The sequence below is a fragment of the Dermacentor variabilis genome, chromosome 11, assembly GCF_050947875.1.
Source record: "Dermacentor variabilis isolate Ectoservices chromosome 11, ASM5094787v1, whole genome shotgun sequence".
Taxonomy (NCBI): domain Eukaryota; kingdom Metazoa; phylum Arthropoda; class Arachnida; order Ixodida; family Ixodidae; genus Dermacentor; species Dermacentor variabilis.
Window position 1 is genome coordinate 37,600,081 of NC_134578.1, and position 21,787 is coordinate 37,621,867.

At 45.4% G+C, this 21,787-nt stretch overlaps 1 protein-coding gene across 1 annotated transcript; it reads left to right on the top strand.

The window, feature by feature from the left end:
• The first annotated feature begins 2,732 nt into the window (after positions 1-2,732).
• LOC142563213 (tyrosine-protein phosphatase Lar-like) lies at positions 2,733-20,801 on the top strand. The gene is made up of 7 exons (XM_075673763.1): positions 2,733-3,216; positions 10,851-10,899; positions 11,431-11,634; positions 16,000-16,302; positions 16,945-17,211; positions 19,910-20,194; positions 20,626-20,801. Exons 1-7 carry the CDS (start codon positions 3,121-3,123, stop codon positions 20,799-20,801), a joined length of 1,380 nt encoding a protein of 459 aa, XP_075529878.1. The 5' UTR covers positions 2,733-3,120.
• Positions 20,802-21,787: the final 986 nt, after the last annotated feature.

The window sequence follows — 21,787 nt, forward strand, 5'->3', positions numbered from 1 at the left end:
AGGGGATTGCAAAAGTATATATTGCTACAGCCGCCAGCCATGTCAAGTGTTGCGAAGGGTAGTCGGAGAGATTTACGGCTCATGAAGACGTCGGAAGGTGTGAAGAGGACCGTTGCATCAGTGATGGCATCGCAAGAGACGGGTACGAGAGCGAAGGAGCCAGGTGGAATATCTGTGTCCTCGCGCACGGTAAGTTTAGAAGGGCGGTCACAATCTTCGTGCAAGGGTGCGTCACAAGGGGAAAATTCAACTTCGGCGCGTGCACAGTCGATCACGGCTTTATGACGGGATAAGAAGTCCCATCCGAGGATGACGTCATGCGAGCAGGTGGGAAGAACAATGCACTCGACTATGTAAACAATGCCGTGAATAAGCACACGTACAGTACAGGCTGCGTGCGGAGTGACGTGCTGAGCGCTTGCCGTACGAAGCGACAGTCCAGAAAGCGGCGTGGTCACCTTGCGCAGCGAACGGCACAGTTTGGCGGCTATCACAGAAACGGCGGCGCCGGTATCCACAAGAGCGAATGCAGGAACACCGTCTACACTAATTTCGACCACGTTAGCAGGACAGGCGCGAGGACTTAGGCAGTTCGAATGGGGCGCAGTTCTTGCCTCGTGAACTGCGACGTTCAGTTTTCCTGGTCAGGTGGTGCGGGTCGCCGACGCATTGGGGAGAGCGAGCGTCGGCGAGGGGATGGCGAGCGACGCGAAGGAAATTCTGGAAGGTCAGCACGAGCATACGGTTGGTGGGAAGGAGTGGCGTATTGGCGAAAGGGCTGGCTGCCGTACTGGAAGGGCCGAGAGGCGTCGCCGAACGCTGGAGGCCGACGTCGGCAATATCGAGCGACGTGTCCAGGAGTGCAGCAAGAATAGCAGATGGGACGATTATCAGGCGTCCTCCAAGGATTAGCTCTCGGTGCGGTCCAAGATGCAGCATGGGCTTCCGGTGGCACCGGTTGGGAATGGGTCGCGAAAGACGCAGGCGGAGGCCTGCGGACTGCCTGCGCGTACGTAAGAGGCGCAGCCACAGGCAGGACTGGCTGCGCATAGGTGGGAGGAGTCGCGACAGGCTGCACTGCCAGAGCAGAGTTGAGATTCGTGGCTGCAGGCGGCTGATGGTGTGCGGAAGGGACAACTTGAGCGACCTCTTCGGAGATGAGAGTGCGGAGCGTGTTTGGAAGACGGGAGGTGGGCTCCTGAGTGAAGGGGACTAAAGAAAGTTGGCGGGCAACTTCCTCACGCACGAAGTCCTTGACCCGTTGAAGTAATGAGCATGAGTCGTACATGCCGTCAAGGCTTGCCACCAAGTCGTCGCTGCCCAGAGCACGCCGAGTCGAAGCGCGTTGCTTCCGTAACTCATCATAACTTTGGCATAGGCTGACGACTTCGGACACAGTGCGCGGATTCCTGGCTAGAAGCATCTGGAAAGCGCCGTCATCGATGCCCTTCAGTATATGGTGAATTCGCTCAGCTTCGGGCATTGCCGCGTTGACTCGTTTACACAGGTCCACGACGTCTTCAATGTAGCTCGTGAATGTTTCTGCCGTCTGCTGTGCTCGGGCGCGCAAGCGTTGTTCAGCGCGCAGTTTGCGAACAGCGGGTCGGCCGAACACTTCTGTAAAGGTTGTCTTGAAAATTGACCATGTGGGTAAGTCACTTTCGTGGTTGTGAAACCAGAGTTGGGCAACACCAGCCAGATAAAAGATGACGTGGGTTAACTTCGCTGGATCATCCCACTTGTTGTGCGCGCTCACCCGTTCATATGACGCCAACCAGTCTTCTACGTCGTCGTCGTCTGCACCGCTGAAGATCTTGGGGTCGCGTTGTCGTGCAACGCCGGTGCAAGTGACGGACTGTGGCGTCGGCGCCGTTTGGGATGAGCTGTCGGTCATGGCGGGCGATAGCGTTCTTGATCGCAGCTCCAGGGTTACAAGCGACGGGGTTTGAGTCCCAGCACCTCCACCAATTGAGAAGAGGTTTATTGGCGGCTCCTAAGGCAAAAGCGCGGCGACCGGGAACGGCGAGACAGCCCGAAGCACTGTCCAAAAAAGGCGACAGTAATCAACAGCGCGAGCGGGGCCGAGCCGCGCGTTGGCGATGTGTCTGTGCCGCGAGGCGCGTCTTCTTCACAGTATGTATGTATGTATGTATGTATGTATGTATGTATGTATGTATGTATGTATGTATGTATGTATGTATGTATGTATGTATGTATGTATGTATGTATGTATGTATGTATGTATGTATGTATGTATGTATGTATAATATTCTGGAGCTCCATGCCGAAACCACGATCTGAATTTGTGGAACACCGTAGTGGGAGGGTCCGGATTAATTTTGTCCACCAACGTGAACCCTAGATGCACGGTACACTGGCGTTCTCGCATTTTCACCTATCCGAATAAGGCCGCCGCGAGCGGGATTTGATCGAGCTATCTCGTTCTTAGGAGCGCAACGGCCTTGCCACCAAGCAAGCACGGTGGGTCCGCCACCACTTCCACAACCTTACTTTTGAACGCCTAGCCCATACATATATTTCATGCTACATCTTTACCATCTCGCGCTCGGTATTGCTCGTTGAGGTATCAACGGGAGTGATAAACGACGCCCCATTTTTAATAGAGCGACGCGAGCTGACATAAGCGCACGCGACCGAGGTGTCGACAGACGCCCCCCCCCCCTCCTCCTCCTCACAGAGCTTCGGCGAGCGAACCAACGATCCGCATACGTGGAGAGACTTCCGTATCTACCCTCAGCCGCACAACAACGTGCAGGGAATCCCCTGCGGCCGCGATTGTCGCTGCACGAACAGAGAGACCAGACGCACTGCAGGGCAGCGAGGAGGCGTTCAAGAGCGCAGGTTGGCTCCTTCGAAAAGCACTCGAACGGTTCGTGGGCTTCGGGACTGTAGCCGCCTGTCTCATCATCCGCTGGGGTTCAAACGCCGTCATTGGAACCACTGGCGGCACGCTTTCAGTTGGTGCTAGCGGGTTCATAGCGACCGGATGCTGGTCCGCAGAGCACCTCCCCTCGCTGCCCCCTTCTCCAGGCTGCGTCGTTGACATCGCCTCAAAACAACAAACGGCTATCGGCGAAAGCGACCGGAGCGGGCCTCGAAATGGATTGCCGACGGATGATTGTGACTGCGGCGCTATTGCTAGTCCCTCTCGCTGATGTTTGCTCGCTGGAAGAGAATCGTGGACCCTTGATACCGGTAGGTTTTCTACGTATCACTCTTGTTGTTTGTTTTTCTTTTACCGGCGCTTGCCTACAGGTACCTAAAGTGGACGTTCGAAGATTGAAACGCCATAGCGCTATAAGTACACTGAGGTAAAGAAAATTAACCTTCCTTGAATGTACACGGAAGAGTGTGCACGTGGTACTCTAATTGACAGTTGATCTGTTTGAACGTGCCCACGTGACCGAGCTGCGCTATGGAGTACAACTCACCCCCATTTGTTTCGCACAAAATGATGAACTTCAGAGCACACCCCCACTGCGACAATGGGACAGCGAGCAAGTTCGCATAAGGTGATGATATATGCCGCGAATTTGTGAAGGCAGGCGAGAATAAATGCCGCGAAGCCAGTGATATAATATCGCTTCACGTGCTCCGCAAAAAGGGGGCGACTAGGGAAATAAGTTCGAGATAAATGAGTCACTGAACCGCGGATCGATATGCGAGACCAAAGTGAATGCTGCTCGTTAAGGCTTTCCCCATAAAGAATGAGGTGCACGCGTGAAAGCCACGATGAGCTAGGCCAATGAATAAATGCAAATGTCGCCTTGCCAGGGCACAAATGCGCGACATCACTATATATGTAGCCTAGAGTTGTTACCTAGAAAATATCAAGAAAATCAACTTACCGAAGGGACGCAGCTATTGAAGAAGTCTGTCTTGCGGACCCCTGCGATGCTGCAAGTTAATTATCTGAATTTATACGTGTCATGCTACAGGCGGCGCTTGGGCTGAACTGAGAAATTGTCATGTGACGTGGGAGCTAGAACCGTGAAGCTTTACTTTCACTGTTGCAGTCGTTATAATATATCACATAGGAACGTTTTATTATGCTGGTGTCAGCGAAGGTTAAGCCACGACTTTGATTTGAGGCCTTCAATAAGTTGTTTTCAAGCACATGTAAAATTTGACATGCTAAGTTAGACGGAGTGCGAATTGAAGGATGATCAAAACTGTCCAATGAGATCTGAATACGGTTTTCACAAGGACATATACGGTTAGCAAAATGGTTATTGTTCAGCCGTACTGTGAGCAACATGACGGCTGTCAATCTCAATGCGATAGCATTAAGGGCTCCGTGTTGCAGAAAACCACCGTCGGCGTCCGGCGTCCTACGTCCGGCGCCAAAAAGAATTTCAAGCAACGCATACCCAACCACGCAGGCCCTCCATATGGTACAAGGAAATTACTGAACCAATTGAATTTTTCAAGGTAAAATACGCAGAAGAATCGTGAAGTACGACTTACACACAACCTACAGGCATGGTAACGTCGGATTGTAATTTGAATATACGAGAAAACATAATTCTGTTACGCGGAAATTCAAACACTAACCCCTTTTATTGCGATAACGTTTTCCAGGTGCCGTTTGAGGTTTGTATTAGTAGGAGCGGTGCGGCCCCCTCGGTTCCTTGCACACAACAAAAAAAAAAAAAAAGAGCCACAAAGCTCGTCTTGGCGCATAGCGCTCGCCGAGAGCGTTTCACGTTAAACATTACGTTTACATAAGCTGCATTTGCCGGGAAGCGTGAGAAGCACTCTGCGATCTTTGAATGCTATTGAATGTCACCCTTAAAGGCGAAGGTTAAGTGCCCTCCGAATTTTGCTGAGTCAGGTCACAGCACCGTGATATAATTAGGGGTGCAATTCTTCCGTTTTTCCCACGACGTTGAACACAGCGCAGATTGCGATTACGTCACATCAACTGACCCAAGTGTTTACTTCGTTAACTCCCGACTAGCTCACTGCAAGCCCACTGATGCATTCAGGAGGTGCAACACAAACGTCAATAATGCTGCAACGGCAATGAAGCCCAAGATTCTTTATGCGTTTATTACGAGTAGAAAGATTATTTTCAAAGCTTGGTAAAGCTACAAAGAATTCCCAGGTGTTTTTATTATTTTTATACAATCAATGCAGCCGCAAATATTTTTTTAGTATTTCCGTATATAATAATACGTAATGCTTCCCCTAGCGAGTTGTCAAAACAGAATATGTGGTCTCTAGATACTAGAAATGTAACTCGCGACATTGTTGCAAATTGTAAGAGTTGGGATTAAAATATATAAATGTTACTGAAGAATATCGGAGGGAGCAACGAGCGTTAAGGGATTTAATGTTGCTACAAATAAATAAAGAAGATTGCTGACAACGTAGATCCCACAAAACACATTGGATAACAAAGCCTATTCTCATATACCCACAAATGAGAGCTCTCAACAGACTGAAAAACATAAACAGCAATAATGTGCTCATATAGGCTCGTCTGCGTTTCGATAGCTGAACCTATCTTTGTTTAATTAGACAAAGACACTAGAGTTTTCTCTTGTGTGCTTCTTGCTGTGATCTGATGTCTTTTTTGCGCTTGTTTATGATGTCGCAAGGTTCTCTTTGTAAAGGCAAAGATAGGTTAACCTATCGAAACGTAGGCCAGCCTTTCTGAATCAATTTATCCATGCTTATTCAACTTCTATACCAGAGTCTGCTACTCAATCTGTCGGTCCCGTTCTTCATTTTGGAGCTCGCAACAAATGGTCACATGAAAGACATGTGAAAGTAAATGCAGTTGAAGTATATGCACTAAAGCCATAAAGCAAAGAACCCAGGTCACGGAAGGGCACTTGAATTCAGGCATAGAAAGGAACACAAAATAGACTCAAATGAACTGCCGTGTGCGTGCAATTTATGGTTGTTGCTATTTACAGTAGACGCCCATTCCACTCTGACACTGAGACCTCCTACTCTATTCAGTAATAATGCGTTACTTTCGTTTGTGCGGATAACAAATAAACCGAAATTGATAATGTGTTCCCTTTTTGTAGACCTAGGAATTTTTTGATACGCCTAATCATCAGAAGAAACTTCTAGCATCCAGGGGCGTTGTTATTGATGCTCCGCAAACGTCTGCTCAATAGAAGAGGGCTTTTCGTACAAACAAGCGCCACGCCTGAGCGGACAACAATAGGACATGCTTCCCTACTCTCGCAGATACATGGCAAACGGAGCTTAAAGCACACTTATCTCTTTGTTTTTGAGATTTCACCGCAGATCTCTGCAGCTTGCAATCTCTGCCTGTTGCAAAGTGACCGTTTATCTGTTGGCGTCAGTAGGAGCGATGTGGAGAAAACAACGTGGTGAAAATGGTTATCACTAGCATTCCTTAGGGACCTCGTCAATTCCGTGGCCTTTGGCGAGTTGGCAATTGTTGAGCTTTTCGGTCCGTATTTCAACGGAGTTAAGAGAAGTTACCGTGGTCGAGCGCCCTAGCCGAATTAATTTTTCCTTGCAAGCTGATGTAATTTTGACGCGCTCCAGCATGCCGTCAGTACGGAGCGTTTGCTCTCCGTTACAGTGGTTTGCTGATCGATTCACTTAGTGAGCGAGTAATTGATTGGTTGATGGGATTATACTTTAAAAAAGAATGCTTGGTTTTTAGTGACGGTGTACGCATTTGTTTACGCGACTTGATTCCTGCGAGTTGGGTACAGCTGTGGTACGGAAAAAAACACACGCGTTTTGTCGAAATTTCTTGTTTACCGGAGTGGTTGAACCAGGACACAGTTTTCACTGAGTAAACTGAAAAGGCAAGCGTTTAATTAACAACGAAGTGTTTAATTTATTGAACACTTTGCTAGTCAATTAAGCGCTTGCCTTTTCAGTTTACTGCTACCAATACTGCTGAACACAAACTACTGAAGAAGAAGAAGTCTTTGGTGAGAGGTTCAACCTACTGGCATGTTGCTACGAGTCTCCGTCAGCAGTAGATAAGGAATAGCTTTTATTTTTCAAGATAACTACTGTAGCCAATAGAAACGTCCATCGTGTGCTCTGAGCTAGTCACCGAGCCTTTCTGAATTGAATTAAACTGAATATATCTTTATTTCCAACAGATTGGGATTTTCACAAATCAATCATGAGAAGACAGACTTCACTTTACAATTAGCTGGCATTGCCCTTAAATACAGCATGAATGATTCCCCTGCTATAAGTAGTTCTTTCAGTGGACTTCGCAACACTCTAACTTAGTCATACAGTATTTTTTCTACTACACAAAATTTAGAAAACAGTGCCTGCTGTAGAGAGCACGATTATAATCCTTGAACCGGATTGCAATTAGAGGTGGATATTGCTTCTACGTGAAATTTAAATAGCTACAAATTTTCACTTCTTAAATTTTATTGCTAATTACTTTGCGGCACCTATTGCAATTTTCGAATTGAAGCTATTGATTTTGCGAGGCATCGTAACTTGTAAATTATTTTCTGGATGGCACCGTTTTCGATATACGCGCCATGGCACTTGCGGTAAGAATGCACTGCTGTTCCACTTCATTTTTTAATAAAATGTAGTTGTATGCATTGAAGTAGAAAAGTAAGTGGATCGCCAATGTATTTCTTCGTAGACTTTGAAAATGAGTATCTTGAAAGTGGTGCCTTCCTCGAAATTCGTTTCAAATGAATGCGCCTTGTCAACACGCCGGCTATAATTCACAAATTGCTATATCTACCGCATAGTAAATAGTTAAAAACCTAATTAGTTCACACTTTATATATTCTATTACGCGTTTATATTTTTTTGTGAAAGCAATGCCCGCCTCATCAACTGGTACAGTTCAGTGATTAGAATTGTGCTATATACAACAAACCTTTTATAAATTTTTGCATAGTGAGTTAATTAATCAAACACAACACACACCAGGCACAAGTATGACACGTGTATCCTACCGAAAAGCAGTCAAAATTGTGTGCTTAGGGGTCTGTGGGACACAACGCAGTGGACGGCTACGCATAATTTTAGACCGCGTGGGCTTTTACGTCGTGTTCAAGCACAAAATTATGCGCGTTTTTTCGCATTTCGCAAGCATAAGAATGCGATCAACGGGGTCGAATATTATCTCAAATTACATGACGGAATTTCTTGAAAAACGTGGTATTCTGTCCCCGTGCCAACACGGCTTTCGTAAGGGGCTGTCTACCACTTCTCAGCTTCTCTTTAGCGTCTACCCTTTTGCCTCCGTTCTTGATAAAGCCGGCCAGGTTGATGTTATATTCCTCGATTTCAGCGAAGCCTTCGATAGGGTCTCTCATATTGGTTTGATAACAAAACTAAGGAACTATGGGTTTCCACCTATCATTGTAAACTGGATCTGTGCATATTTGAGCATGCGCAGACAATTCGTCGATGTTGAGGGCCATTACTCTGGATGTCTCCCCGTAAATTCGGGAGTGCCGCAGGGAAGCGAGCTCGGACCGCTACTCTTCCTAGTATATATTAATGACATAACGGCATGCATAGACGATAGTGCGAGTATTAAATTGTTCGCGGACGACTGCTTACTTCACAAAGAGATTAAAGATGACAATGATCAAGTGATCCTGAATAAAAGTCTTACTGCGATTTCTGACTGGTGCGACACCTGGGAAATGAAACTTAATGAAGAAAAAACGATTTTTATGCGCATTACCAACAAAAAACACCCTCTAACATATCAATACACTATTAGTCAATTCGCGGTCTCAGAAACAGACTCTATTAAATATTTGGGTGTCACCATCAACAATCGTCTAACCTGGTCGCAACACATTGATAATGTTTGTGCTTCTGCTCGACGTAAACTCGGCCTACTGAGACACAACCTGAAACATTCTCCTCCATCCGTGAAACAATTGGCATTCAACACAATCGTAAGGTCGCGATTAGAATATGCTTGCGTCGTCTGGGAGCCATTCACGAAAACAAATATTAAAAAACTGGAAAACATAAACAGGCTTGCCGTCCGCTACATATATAATTGTTATGGACGTTATGACTCCCCCTCTCAATTGATTAATGAAAATAATATTGCCACCCTAGAATCCCGAAGAAAGGTAGCACGCCTAACATTGCTTTTCCGCCTTTGGAAAAGGGAACTACAACTTGGTCATTCACCCTGTCTCCAGCCGCTACCAGCTAGAGCTATCAGAAGTTATCACCCCGACAAGATAACCCCTATTTTCGCGCGTACAAATTGATTTAAATATTTCCTCTTTCCAAGAACAATAAATGATTAGAACTCTTAGATTACCGATGTATTCCTGTCCAATAACATATTACATGCCATTGAAAAACTGTATTTCAAATAAGCGTGTGACCGCATGAGTACTTTCATGCGTGTTAGCATGACAAAAAACAACCTGTGTAAACTGTGTAAACTGGTACTGTAAATATTTCTCTCCTTTCAATTCAATCCCTTGTAATGTATGCTCGTAGAATGTGTTTCTATGTATTTATATCATCCTTCAGTGTACCTCATATGATTCAATGTATTTCATATTTCATATGCACTTCTTTTGTTTGAACGTATTTAATTACATTACTGTATGAAGGTATTCCCTCCTGCCTGGGTCACAAGTTGGCCTGCAGTATTCTGTAAATAAAAATAAATAATAAATAAAATAGGGTGTCACCCCTAGCCGCTACCGCGAATAATATTCTGCAAATAATGCCAAGCCTGAACTTACGACCGTGAAAGTAAGGTCCTTAACAGCGTCACTTTAACCATGCTTGCCAAGCGGCGAAGATAAAAATCGTTAAGTATCTCGTGAGCCCTACGTATCGCGGAAAGGGAAGGAGGGGTAAGCCTAATACACATTCTAGATGCATCAAACAAGCGGCGGTGAACTTACAGCAGGAGATATTGACAGGGACAACATGGCTTTTAGTTCCCAGTGACTTTTCTAGCAACTTATAGCTGTTGGCCTTTTCTTAAAGAAACTTTATGAACAAATATGCTCGATGCAGGTATTGGCTCTCTGACTTTATGGCGCAAGCACAATCACAATTTCATTTTATTGCGTGGCTTTTTAAGAGCTTTTGCCCCCCCCCATTATTAATAGCCTTAGAAATATGTTCGCAAGCAGAACTTTTGTAGATCCTAGCGCAACGTTCGTAAAATCGTAGAACGAGTTCAGCTTCGCAAATTTCATAAAAAAATTTGGGAGAGTAGGCAGGTATAATTTTAGTGCATAAGACTCCAAATATAACAGTCCTACTGTTTCTTCCTTTTTACCACTTGGTAAAAGTAGTACCATTACGGGTTCGTTATCATTGATAAGCTGCGTAGGCAGCAAACGCTTGGCAAGCTTCCTTAACTCACCAAGGCTTCTTGCATTCAAGCAGAAAACTTGTAGTGCCCATCCGTGACTTTGTTGACCCCGCCGTGGGGGTCATTGACCCATGCTTGAACCAAAGCGGCTGTCAGACAGGGTCACCACCCCTGCTTCTCGGCAAATCTGCTTTTACTCTTGAATAAAGCCGTTCGACTTTCCGTTCTCAACCTGTCAAAACATGTAATGCTTGCCTCCGCTAAACAGAGTACCCAACAAACAAAAAATGTCTGCTTTGATGCTGGGATTGGCCATACAAAAAACAAATAAAAGAAACAGTGGTTTCAGTACACAGCTTGGTAGAACCACCAGGAGATTTGTGCCAGAAGCTGCGTATGTGTCAGGTAATTGTTTTTATATTTGCATCTGTTTTGTAGTGCCTTTGTCACCTTGACAACGATCAGCATTACGTAGACCATGTTAATACTCACTTATTTGGCGCCTTTATTTTCTCCTCCATTTTAGAGTGCCACAATGGAAGAGCCACGATATGGACTTGTCCAAAGTATTTCAGGTATTCCACTTCACTTTCGTTTCTCAGGCAGCCTATCGTTTTTCAGCAGCAACCTTTAACTTCACGCAACCTAGGAAGGGAAAATAAAAAAAACACATAATAAGTACCAACTATCAGGTTTAAAAGTGGGAAGACATGAAGATATGAGTATCAGAGGGATGATGCACTTGTTTAGAGACAAAGAAAGTATTGACATGAACAAACAAAGCTTCTTGCAGCTGTGCACTGCCGAAAGCGGTCTTGTTGCATTACCATTTCGTGTAGATAGCAAATTGCTAAATCTGCTAGGGGCAACATTCCACATAAATATTCACTTAAAGTCCTAGATGTAAATTGTACGTCTTATGAGGCTCTTTCTTATGGTCTAATTTACTTGAGCGTTTAAGGAAATGGTGTCTGAAACGCATGCACACACGCACAAAAAAAGATTAAACGATTATTTTTTCGCAGCGCCCTCATTGCCCTTCAGCTCCGGGAAGCTGTACGAATCGCCTGTTGAGATGTTTTTGAAGAACGACTCCTCGATTTCAGAATACTCGGCACTTTTCAACAATGTTCCCAGAAAGCATCCCATTCTCACGAGAAAGAAAGGGGACGGAGACGTATTAAAAGAAGAACCTATCGCAACAAATGTCACAGGAGATAACGACTCGTCTCGCTTCAAAGTCACTGTCAAGAAGTGCAACGGACGCTGTCATGCAGACCCTGGAGAGCCGGTGGACACTAAGGGGGGTTGTAAGTGACTGCTTAATTCCTGGTTCGTGTGCGTTAATAATTATGGCAGGTAATCCACCCTTCGTCAGAGTACTGTGTATGCCTTCTGTGCTGTACGACGGGGAAGTATACTAGGTTATCAAAGGAACTAGAGCTATAGAACTATGACTCCTACCGCCATACATGGCTATATATATGCCGTGTGTTTCAGTGAGCACTTTAAATTTTTTTAAAAGGTTGCCTGTGGCAGTTAGCATTTCTAGCTCATGGTAGCGATTCTAGTTCATGGGCTGGTCTACTCGAAGAGGCGGACATTACATACACCATAAATTGGAATCGATAATCGACTAAATAATAAAAAGTCACTAATTAAGTTGTAACTGATCATTTATGGTACGTATTGCAATTTACGAATTCTAGCTGTGAGGTTCGCAAGGCGGATATCCACTTGAAACAAATTCTCAGGGTGACAGTTTCGAGATATCAATTCCCGAACATTGCGGAGAAAGACATTGGCGTAACAACACCAGTTGCTTTTGTGCTTCAATGCATGAAACGAAGTTTCGTTAAGAAAGCAAGTGGAACGACAGTGCTTTTGTACCTCAAGTTTGACGGCACATATCTCGTAAATTGTGTCATCCACACAATTATTTTCAAGCGGATATTCCTTTCAGTCTCACCCGCTGGAACTTATAAATTGCTATATGTGTCATAAGGCAACTGGTTGAAAACTTATTGCATTTTTGTAAGTTGGTCCATTATGAAGAAGAAAGAAAATAAACTTTATTAAAAGGAATGGTCCTGCGGTTTCGGTTGTGGTGGCTTCAGGTGGCGGCTAGAACTCCCCGGACTCGGTCGGCATGTTCGGCTTGCCGGACAGCCCAAAGCTGGTCGCCCAACTCCAAACTTTTGAGGCCCGCCTCCCAGTGGCGGCGACGCCGATGGAGAAGGTCCCCGGCGGCCCCCGGAGCTGGGGTGTTGTCAGGAAGACGCGAGCTCGAGCCCTCCTGCACGCTAGCACGGCCGCGGTTATGGACGCGTCACGGTTTCAGTACAGCTGTTGGCGGCACATTCCCAGAGCACATGTCGCAGCGTTGCTTTCTGTCCGTACGCTTTACAAGCATCAGTCGGGTATAATCCTGGGTAATAGGGGTGTAAGACGGCCGGGCTAGAGTAGGTGTGTGTGTTTGGAGTAAGCGTAAGGTTACGGGCCTCGTTCCTGTTTTATTTATTGTGCGGTGGCGGGAACGTGCGTCTTTCGAGTCTGTAGTGTTGGGCGCGGTCTCCGAACGTGGTGAGGCGATCGCCCCACGCCCATTGTGATCCTTGCTGTTGGCACATTTCTGTCGTAGTGTCCCGATCTGGCAGATTCAAGGCCCTGCTCTCGGGGGCGTAGGCCGCGTCCACGTAATCCGCGGCGGCGCGGCGTGAGACCTCGAGCCGTAGCGTGGACCACCTCATGGCCCGCGAGCGGGACATCGCTGTGTGCCGGGGTCCAGAGAAGGGGCTGGTAGACCGTAGAATTTCGGGGTTGCGAGGGCGATGTCGAGTCGCCGTCATCTCAAATTTAGAGTGCGCGGGCCGCTCCCCGCGAGACGCGGAATTGTGCACACCGCCTCGTTGCTGTTGCCAAAGCACTTTTGAAGGTCGCTTGCTCGCTTGTTGCGTCTCCCGACGTGATGCGTCGGGTGCATGTTCTTGGGAAGCGGTGGGATGATCAGGTGGTCGCGAACAGAGGCCCGAACCACCGTCTTTTCTTCATGCTGACTGTGGTATACGTGATGCTGAGCGACTCGCGGATGCGTCGACCTGTCTGACTTGTATAATCATTTGTATTGGGGGGGGGGCAACGTTGTTCGCCTCAATTAACTCGTCAAGTGAGTTGTGAAGTTCGAGCTCTAGAAACTTGTAGGTGCTCGCATTGAGTGGAACGTCGACCGCCGTCTTGAAAGCCTTTCGTATTATGCTCTCGACCTTGTTTTTTTTCGACCCCATCCACTTCAGTTAGGGGGCAACATACCTTATGCGGCTTATCGCGTACGCCTGCACGATACGGATGGCGCAGTGTTCGCGCATACCATTGCGTCTATTCGAGATGTGACGCGAGAGTCGGATCGTGTCATCCACCGAACGACGAAGTCTTCGCACCGTCTCTCAGTTATGGTCATCTGCCTGCAGGTGTAAACCCAGGATTCTAATTTTGTCTACGAGCGGTATGGGAGTACCGTCTGCTGATATAATATGTATTTCGCAGTATTCTCGTTCCTCTTCGCTCACGATTTTACAACCTCTGCTTGTGGGTTTTTAGATTAAGAGTTCGGACTTCATCTCGCAGCACTCCAGGCCCATTCCTTGCAAGTATTTCTGAACTGCATCTACTCCCGCCAGTAGCATTCGCTCGTCGTGACCGTCACATCTTGCCCCTGGAACCCAGAGGGTGATGTCATCCGCGTAGAGACTGTGATGCAATCCTTATGCCCGTTCATTTCTCGGGTAGGCCGAGTAGAATTAAATTAAAGAGTAATGGTGATATGAGGGAGCCTTGCGGCGTGCCGAACAAACTCATCTCAAATTCTGGCGATTCCTCGTCTCCGACGACGACCATCTACGCGCCTGCCCACATGAAAATAGGTAACGTAATTGTACGTTCTTTGGCCTAGTCCCAATGGTTTTGCTGTTGTTAAAATCACTTTGTGCTTAGCTTTGTCAAAGGCCTTTATTAATATTCAGGCCGAATTGCCTTAGTGGAGCTGGTAGTTTCGTCTACGATCTAGTGTTTTAGCTGAATCAATACGTTCTGTGCGGAGAGATCGCGGCGGAACCCTAGCCTAGTGTGCGGGAACGCGTCGCGGTCTTCGAGAAAGCCGGTCACGTGGGTGAGCACTACGTGTTCCATGACTTTGACGACGCAAGACGTGAACGAAATTGATCTCAGATTATGGAGCGTGGCTTGCTTGTCTGGTTTGGGAATCATGATAACGCGGGCCCGCTTCCACGGTTCGGGAAGGGAGCCCCCTCGCCAGCACTTCGTTGACGTAGGTCGTGAGTTGGGAGATTGACTTGTACTCTAGGTCTTGCCGGTAACCCGGTCCGGGCCTGGCGCCAATCGGGTGTTTAGTTCGAACAGGACTACCCGAATTTCTGCTTCGCTAAATTCCACGTAATGTTGCTCATTTGCGACGCCGTCGTATGCGTCGTGCTGGATGCTTTCGGCCTTGTTAAAGTAACGGTCGTGTATTGGGTCGAGGAAGTTATCGCCTTTATAATCTCTTACTAGGTTACGAGTTGATTACGCATTTAATTTTTTATTGTGCAAGTAGCGTCCGTGTCTTCGAGAGGACCTGCTCATGGAATAGAACTGTGCCATTTGCCGCAGGCAATTTAAAAAAAATGAAACTGTTTGATGAAACATCGTGTGTATATACGAAGTCTGACCAGTAGCAGTAAAGAACAATGGTTAGAGTAAATGTTTCCCTTAAGAGGAAGCTTAAGCTCGGGTGCTCCTATCTAAATACATTTAAAAGGAGAATTGACTTTCCTTGGCAACCACTGCACCAAATTTGACGAGGTTTGCCACATTTAAAAGAAAAACTAAAGACCTACTGACTGTTGGTTTTGAATTTTGCATTTTGATTGTACATTTTTATTAAAGCTTGGCAAAAATGTAAACTTTACAGAAAACGAGACTATCGAGTTCACAGCTCTTTAGCTCAGCAAGAAAAACGATATCACAATTCCATGAATTGTATCTGATAGTACATCTAAAGGGGACAAAATTCATATGATACACGCGAATCTCCGAAAATTCAGTAACATGGAAATACAGCTTTTGCTGAACCCTTGTACACAAAGTGATAAATTCACGTAAGATATAATTTGACATATCCCATTTGTCGGCTTTGAATGATCTAATGTATGCTGTTTACAGAACCGTGATATCTGTTTTTGATGCAGAGCTATTAATTTAAAACTTCGTGCATCTATTTTTTGGGAACTGCCACATTCTTGAAAATCATTTTCACAAAATTCAGGCCCTAAATCAAAATTCTGCTTGCAACGGTCGCTAGAATTTAACTTTCTCTCTCCAATGCAACAGATTTCATTAAACTTGGTCCAAGATTTATCTCAGAAAAGAGTTTTTGCGTTCTACAAATATTTGGATAGGCCGCGTCAAAGTTGGGACCAAGCTAAAGCTTCCTTTTAATATCAAAGTACACATACCTTGAAGGACTGCTACTGATAAATGAAGTGAGCCTGTCTTTTTACTGTCCTGAGCGTATTTATAACTAAGATGCCACAAAAGCGCCAAAAACAATAAAATCGCGTCTAGCATCTTTTCTTTAATCGCAATTGCATTTACATGTACATTCAATATTTTTTTGACAGCACCCTCGGCCGTAAAGAACCTTTCCGTGAATCAAACAGTGCCAGGGGAAGTCGTCTACAGCTGGCAACGACCGGATAATCCCAATGGCCCACTAGATGGATACATTGTAACCACCGGTAACCTTGAGACGAAAAAAGTGCTCATCACCGAAGTACCAGGGAATGCAACTCAGCTTGTTCAAAAGACCATCGAGCAGTACACGGAATACAAAGTTGATGTCCAGGCTTACAACATCATGAACCCTTACGGACTCAAGCAGGCTGGTCCCGCAGCAAGTGTGCAGTTTAAGAGCCTTGGAAAAGGTGAGCCGTAAACCTAATAAGTAATATAGTGCTAGTGTGCTTTTCATGGTCAAGTTCTTAAACTTCTCTACTAGCATTCTTCAGTAATCACGATTTTGTCAGGCGTAAGCGCTAGCACCATTCAAATCATAGTCAGTACACATCGATTTCACCTTGAAGTTGCGTCCCATGTTATTTCTGATACATTACTCCGGAATGTCCGTGACCAGCGCTGTGTTTAACTGGTAAAGCTTACATCCATGACGTTTAAATAACGTTTTCATCATATTAAAATTCTATTTAGTGACGCGTCTCTGCTAGCATTGTACCAGCGTATATGTTTAAGACGGAGCTGGTACTTCTACAGAGCTTGTAGTCTAAATTTGTGTTGTGCAAATTCAGACGCAAAGCAATAAAAAAGTGATACCAAAGGTGCGAAATGTGGGTGGCAGTAAAAGTCCTAAAAGTGTAAGTCCACATAACTTTTGATAAGCAGCGAGAGTAGTCACAGTATAAGGACAGCACAGGCCAAATAAAAGAAATGAAGCATATCTGAAGTCCTGCATGCAAGCACTACACACGAAGGACTTCACCAATAAAGAGGCGTGGCGCCGATATTTATCACGAACATCACTCACGCACAAATTTTTGTTCCATCCGCAGGACCGGTCCCACCGATACCTGAAGTTGGTGACACTTTTGAACACGAGGTGTTGGTAAATTGGACGAAGCCCATCAACCTCGGATACAACGTGACGCACTACGTCATTCGGCTGATCGAGACAGCCGTGGACGTTAGAGTCAATAACACCAGCGTCTGGCTGGAATGCCTCGAGACGTGGCATCCTTATACGGCATCGGTTTCCTCATGTATAGCAAGTGATGCATGCGGGCCACCAAAAAAGGTCTCCTTCGAGACGGACGTGGGAAGTAAGAGAAGTCATTTTCTATGCACATGTTCATTGCATACGACTGTAGAATTTTATGCAGATTTTGCATCTTGATGAACTTACAATTCTTCCTGTGATTTCTGACATATTGAAGTAAGCTGAGCCGAGACAAAATGGTTATACTTGCTGACTATGTTTCACAGGTAAGAAGGACATTAGGAATTGCGTGAAGAGCTGATACAGTCAACAATCAGCAAAATATAATTTAACTTAACAACATTTTGTTTAAAATTTTTGTTACGAGATTCCGGGACATGTCAGTGCAGAAAATGAAGCCAGCGAACACTCATAGCACAAATATTTTCTAGAAATCTTGTGCCTAGAACGACTTCCATGATGTAAGTAATCAAAATCTTCACATAAGTGCATTGCTGTTCCAGGTATTCTGTTTACTGCACTCTGCAATTCTAGAATTGAACTTACGCAACCCCAGAGTTTAAGCTTGGCCTCTATAAAAATATTGGGCACACCTTACCTGTGCTCACTATCGTACAGGTAAGAATACCTGTGGCCATGTTTTGTGGGGGTAACAGTGCTTTGCGCAACGTATACTTGGGCATAGCCGTTGTGGTAACTGTACCACAGGTACAGTTACTGTACTGTACTGAACTATACTTGCTGTTACTGTACCGTACTATACATTTACAGTAACTGTACCACAGGTACTATAACTCAATTATACTACTTAATACTGTATATAAGTAAGAATTACCTGCGCATTCAAAAATACGCCTTATCTTAAAGCGTATGCATTTCTTGATTTAAATGACGCCTGATTGAACGTGCCAAAAGTAACTAAATTAAAGTCTGGGCACGTTCATGTTAGGCGTCATATCTATCAAGTCAAGCATGCGCTTAGAGTTAGCGAATTTGTCAATGCGGCAGTTAGAGATGTATCAATACTGCGGTTCGGACTAGCCACAATCTTGAATGACTCTAACATAATCTCGGAATAAATCTCTCATAGGTGCCTTTAGAGAAGTCGGCGCCACTTGGGAGCGTGGCGCCTAGAGCTTTGTGGTCAGTTTCGGTTTTGGATTTCGTGTGTTGCGTACGAGCCGCAGCGAGCCCACTCGCAATCGAAATGCTCTAACGATACGCGTGCTCTGATTGGTTTGTTTGGATGACGTAGCTGAGCCCCAGGTGCGTTCGCACTGCAACGAAAGCCAGCCCGAGTGAATGGAGCTTGCGCCGCGCTTCGACGCGCATGTCTCGCACATTCCGCGCACACGTTCCGGATGCACGTACATGTGTAAGATCAGCAGCTGGTGTCCTCTTTTTTGAATCTATCTTTTTTCCTTGTTACCGACTCTTCGGGTGCACTTGCCGACATGCGGCCGCCTATGTGTCCGAGAGTGTCTGAGAAGCTATCTGCTCGTGAAACACACGAAGCCTTGTAAATTTTATCGAATGGCTGCTGCAATCAATCGGGCTTGCCGAGCGTTCGTGGAACAGTTGGTTCTCGCGTGCTGAAAGTATCAAAAAACGCACTTGCAGAAACCTCGTAGTCGTTACATTTTTACACCAAGGCACATTTTTCAGCACGCGATTCCAAGCAAGTGTAACCGATGTGCAATCGGTTGGTGTTCCCCGGCAAGCTATCAAAACGCGTTGAAAGACGCGTTCATCAATGTCCGTCCAAAATACCATTTTCAGTATTCTAACTGGCACGATAAATTCTAGTAAACAACACGCAAGGCTAAGTTACAGCAGGAGCAACTGTTATTTCCGCACCCACTTGCTCCGAACGTGATGGCTGTCGGAGTGTCACCGTTCATATATCGACAACTGAAACATGCAACAAAGCTGAGTGTAAAACCTACCCCGTGTTCCGATTTCGTGCCACAGTCTTCTCGATAGTGTACTGTAAATTTGTCTTACATGTGTTTATCAAAATCAGGTCGTTAGCTTCACCGCATGTACCCGGCAGGCAAAAAAAAAAAAAGAAAAACGGGTACAGCCGCACGAATGCACTCGGTGCACCGGCCGTGTTGAAACATGCGTACATTCGTTGAAACTGGAGTCACGATTAGCTTTCCAAGCTGTTGACTTATTATTAGCTACGACGGTAGAAGAAAGGCTTGCCTCTAGTTAGACGAGCCACATGTTGCGCGGGTGGATGTAAGTAGACGGCGCAGTGCATTTGCTCAAGATTCCTGCACTGCCTTATTGGTGGCCACTTGAGGGCGCGTGGCACTTTCGAAAGTGATCTATTCATTTCATTATTGTTTTATTGAAATGAACTGGATTTGTTCAATTATACCTACAAGCGTGTATGCGTTTCGCACTGGCAGTTCTCGCTTGGAGTAGCTTGTACAATAATTTCAGCCCTGAGTGTTTGCATACTTACGTTTTATTGTCATGCGTGCGTTGCAGTTTAGTACACAACTTTTAAGACAACCCCTGCCCATTTTTCTAACTAATATTCACGTTTTTGTAGTGTGCTTATCTGAACGTAAGCTGTTCTTTCTGCAGTTTTCTGTGTGCCTATCTAAGCAGAATGTATTCCAGTCATCACAATAACATGAATATGCTGTGCACTGCTGTCAAACCATGGATGCTGCTATTTCAAGTTGCTATACGCAGTAGCTATTATGCTGCTGCTGCTTTCCTTATTGATGAAGGAAAATGCACCCTGATGACCTGACATGAGAATGCATTATCGTCGCCACTTTCAGCCCCTGACTCACCTATGAATTTTAACTGCACCAGCCTGGCTAGATACAGCGTTGGACTAGCTTGGACTCGTCCTGAACAAGTTAGAGGCCCCCTTGATGGCTATAAGGTTACATTCGCCAACAGCTCCATGGGCTTCGACGTGATTACGAAAGCTACAGCACTGACCGTCGGCAACTTATCTGCAAACTGCATCTATAAGATATCCGTGTCAGCCTTCAACCACGGCGTCCATCAAACCAAGGAAGGACCAGCCACGGTGATAGAAGTGAAGACCATGTATGGACGTAAGCACGACTTCACGATTAAATATATAAGTGCTTCAGTTGGAGGTGCTTTATTGTTTGACGTATAAATCTATATCGACTACTTGAAGTGTCTTAGGGTTGGAGTTAGATGCTTGCTTTTTTAAAGAATACAAACAGAAGCCTGACTTCAGGCAGTTCTACATTGTGTGTTTCTGCAAACGTGTGAGATGAGGCTGGGACTTTAGGTTGAAGCCGTTTGTTTATCTGTAGAACGCTATGGCTGCTAAGCAGAGGAGAGAACCTCAGGTTTTAACGATTGTCAGGTTTAGCGTTTGTGCGATGTTAGTGCCACTGTTTGTGTTGAACAGCATTTGTAATATCGTGAGCTCGTCAGATGCTTTCTTCCTTTCTGTGACTATGAATAAGCTGTAAAGACCGAAATCACCGACTACATTTGACATGTTTTTCAGCCAAGCCAGCCCCTCCATGGTTCAGCATCACCACAATAACACTGATGATCGTCGTCCCAGTGGTGTGCTTTGTCCTTCTGGCTGTGTACATAGTGTACAAGCAGGTGCTGAAAAGAAGGCAAGTTGCCATCACAGTGGTGGTTACAGAAGTGTATATTAGGCTTGTGCTTAGTTAATAACCTTTTTATTTCACACGTGGTTCCGACAAGCAATTAGTCATGAATGCGTAGCTAGAAAAGGTACAGCGCAATAATATGATACCTTCATTGGGTTTACAAGTAAGATCTGCAGTGATGGAATCATATACTATTTTGAATTCTCAAAGCCATGAACGTATGAACTTGTCGTCTTAGCTAATGCAGGAACAAAATGACGGTTTCATCTCCAATATATATATATATATATATATATATATATATATATATATATATATATATATATCGTAAATCCTTTTTTTTTCTGAGTGTATTGCTCACAGCGTAAATAACGCTCGAAGCTAATAATTCGCATGATAAAGACACTGAATAAGCGCGCGCAATTAGCTCTGCCATTTTAGATGCTTCACGAATTAGATCCTCATTGTGGAAAGTGCTTTCAAGTGCTGAAGTTTTGGTGCTGGGGGTGTGGGACCTATCGCAGAAAGCCACTGCTTACCCAGTTTTGCAAGATTTGCGTAAAACTGTGACTAATGAAACCATAGACGAAAGCACCCCGAGCCTTCAAGCTTTTGCTACGTTCATGGCGTGTTCTCCCGAGTGCGCTTCTTGATCAGATGTCAATGCTTCGTTTTCAGAGAGGACGAAGAACTGCTGACTTGTTCAGAGCAGTCAACCTGACAGACACCCATTAGTGAAGACTCATGGACTTGTTTCATGCCCATGCAAGATCGTCGTGGAAGTGTGATTATGATTTGACTGTGTACAAAGAACTTCTACCAGAATTCGTCATAGCGAGTGGAAAGAACTATGACATACGCTGCCATTCACTTGAAACTTTTCTGGTCTGTATAGTCAAGCTTATACAAGACACCGAAAACTACCACCTACACGACGCACAGGTGCATACGAAGAAGAACAGGTGGCAGTGAGGATGTGTGACGTAAAAAAGAAACGACGTTCCCAGCTGCCAGAGATACATACTGCAAGGAGTCATTTCATTACTT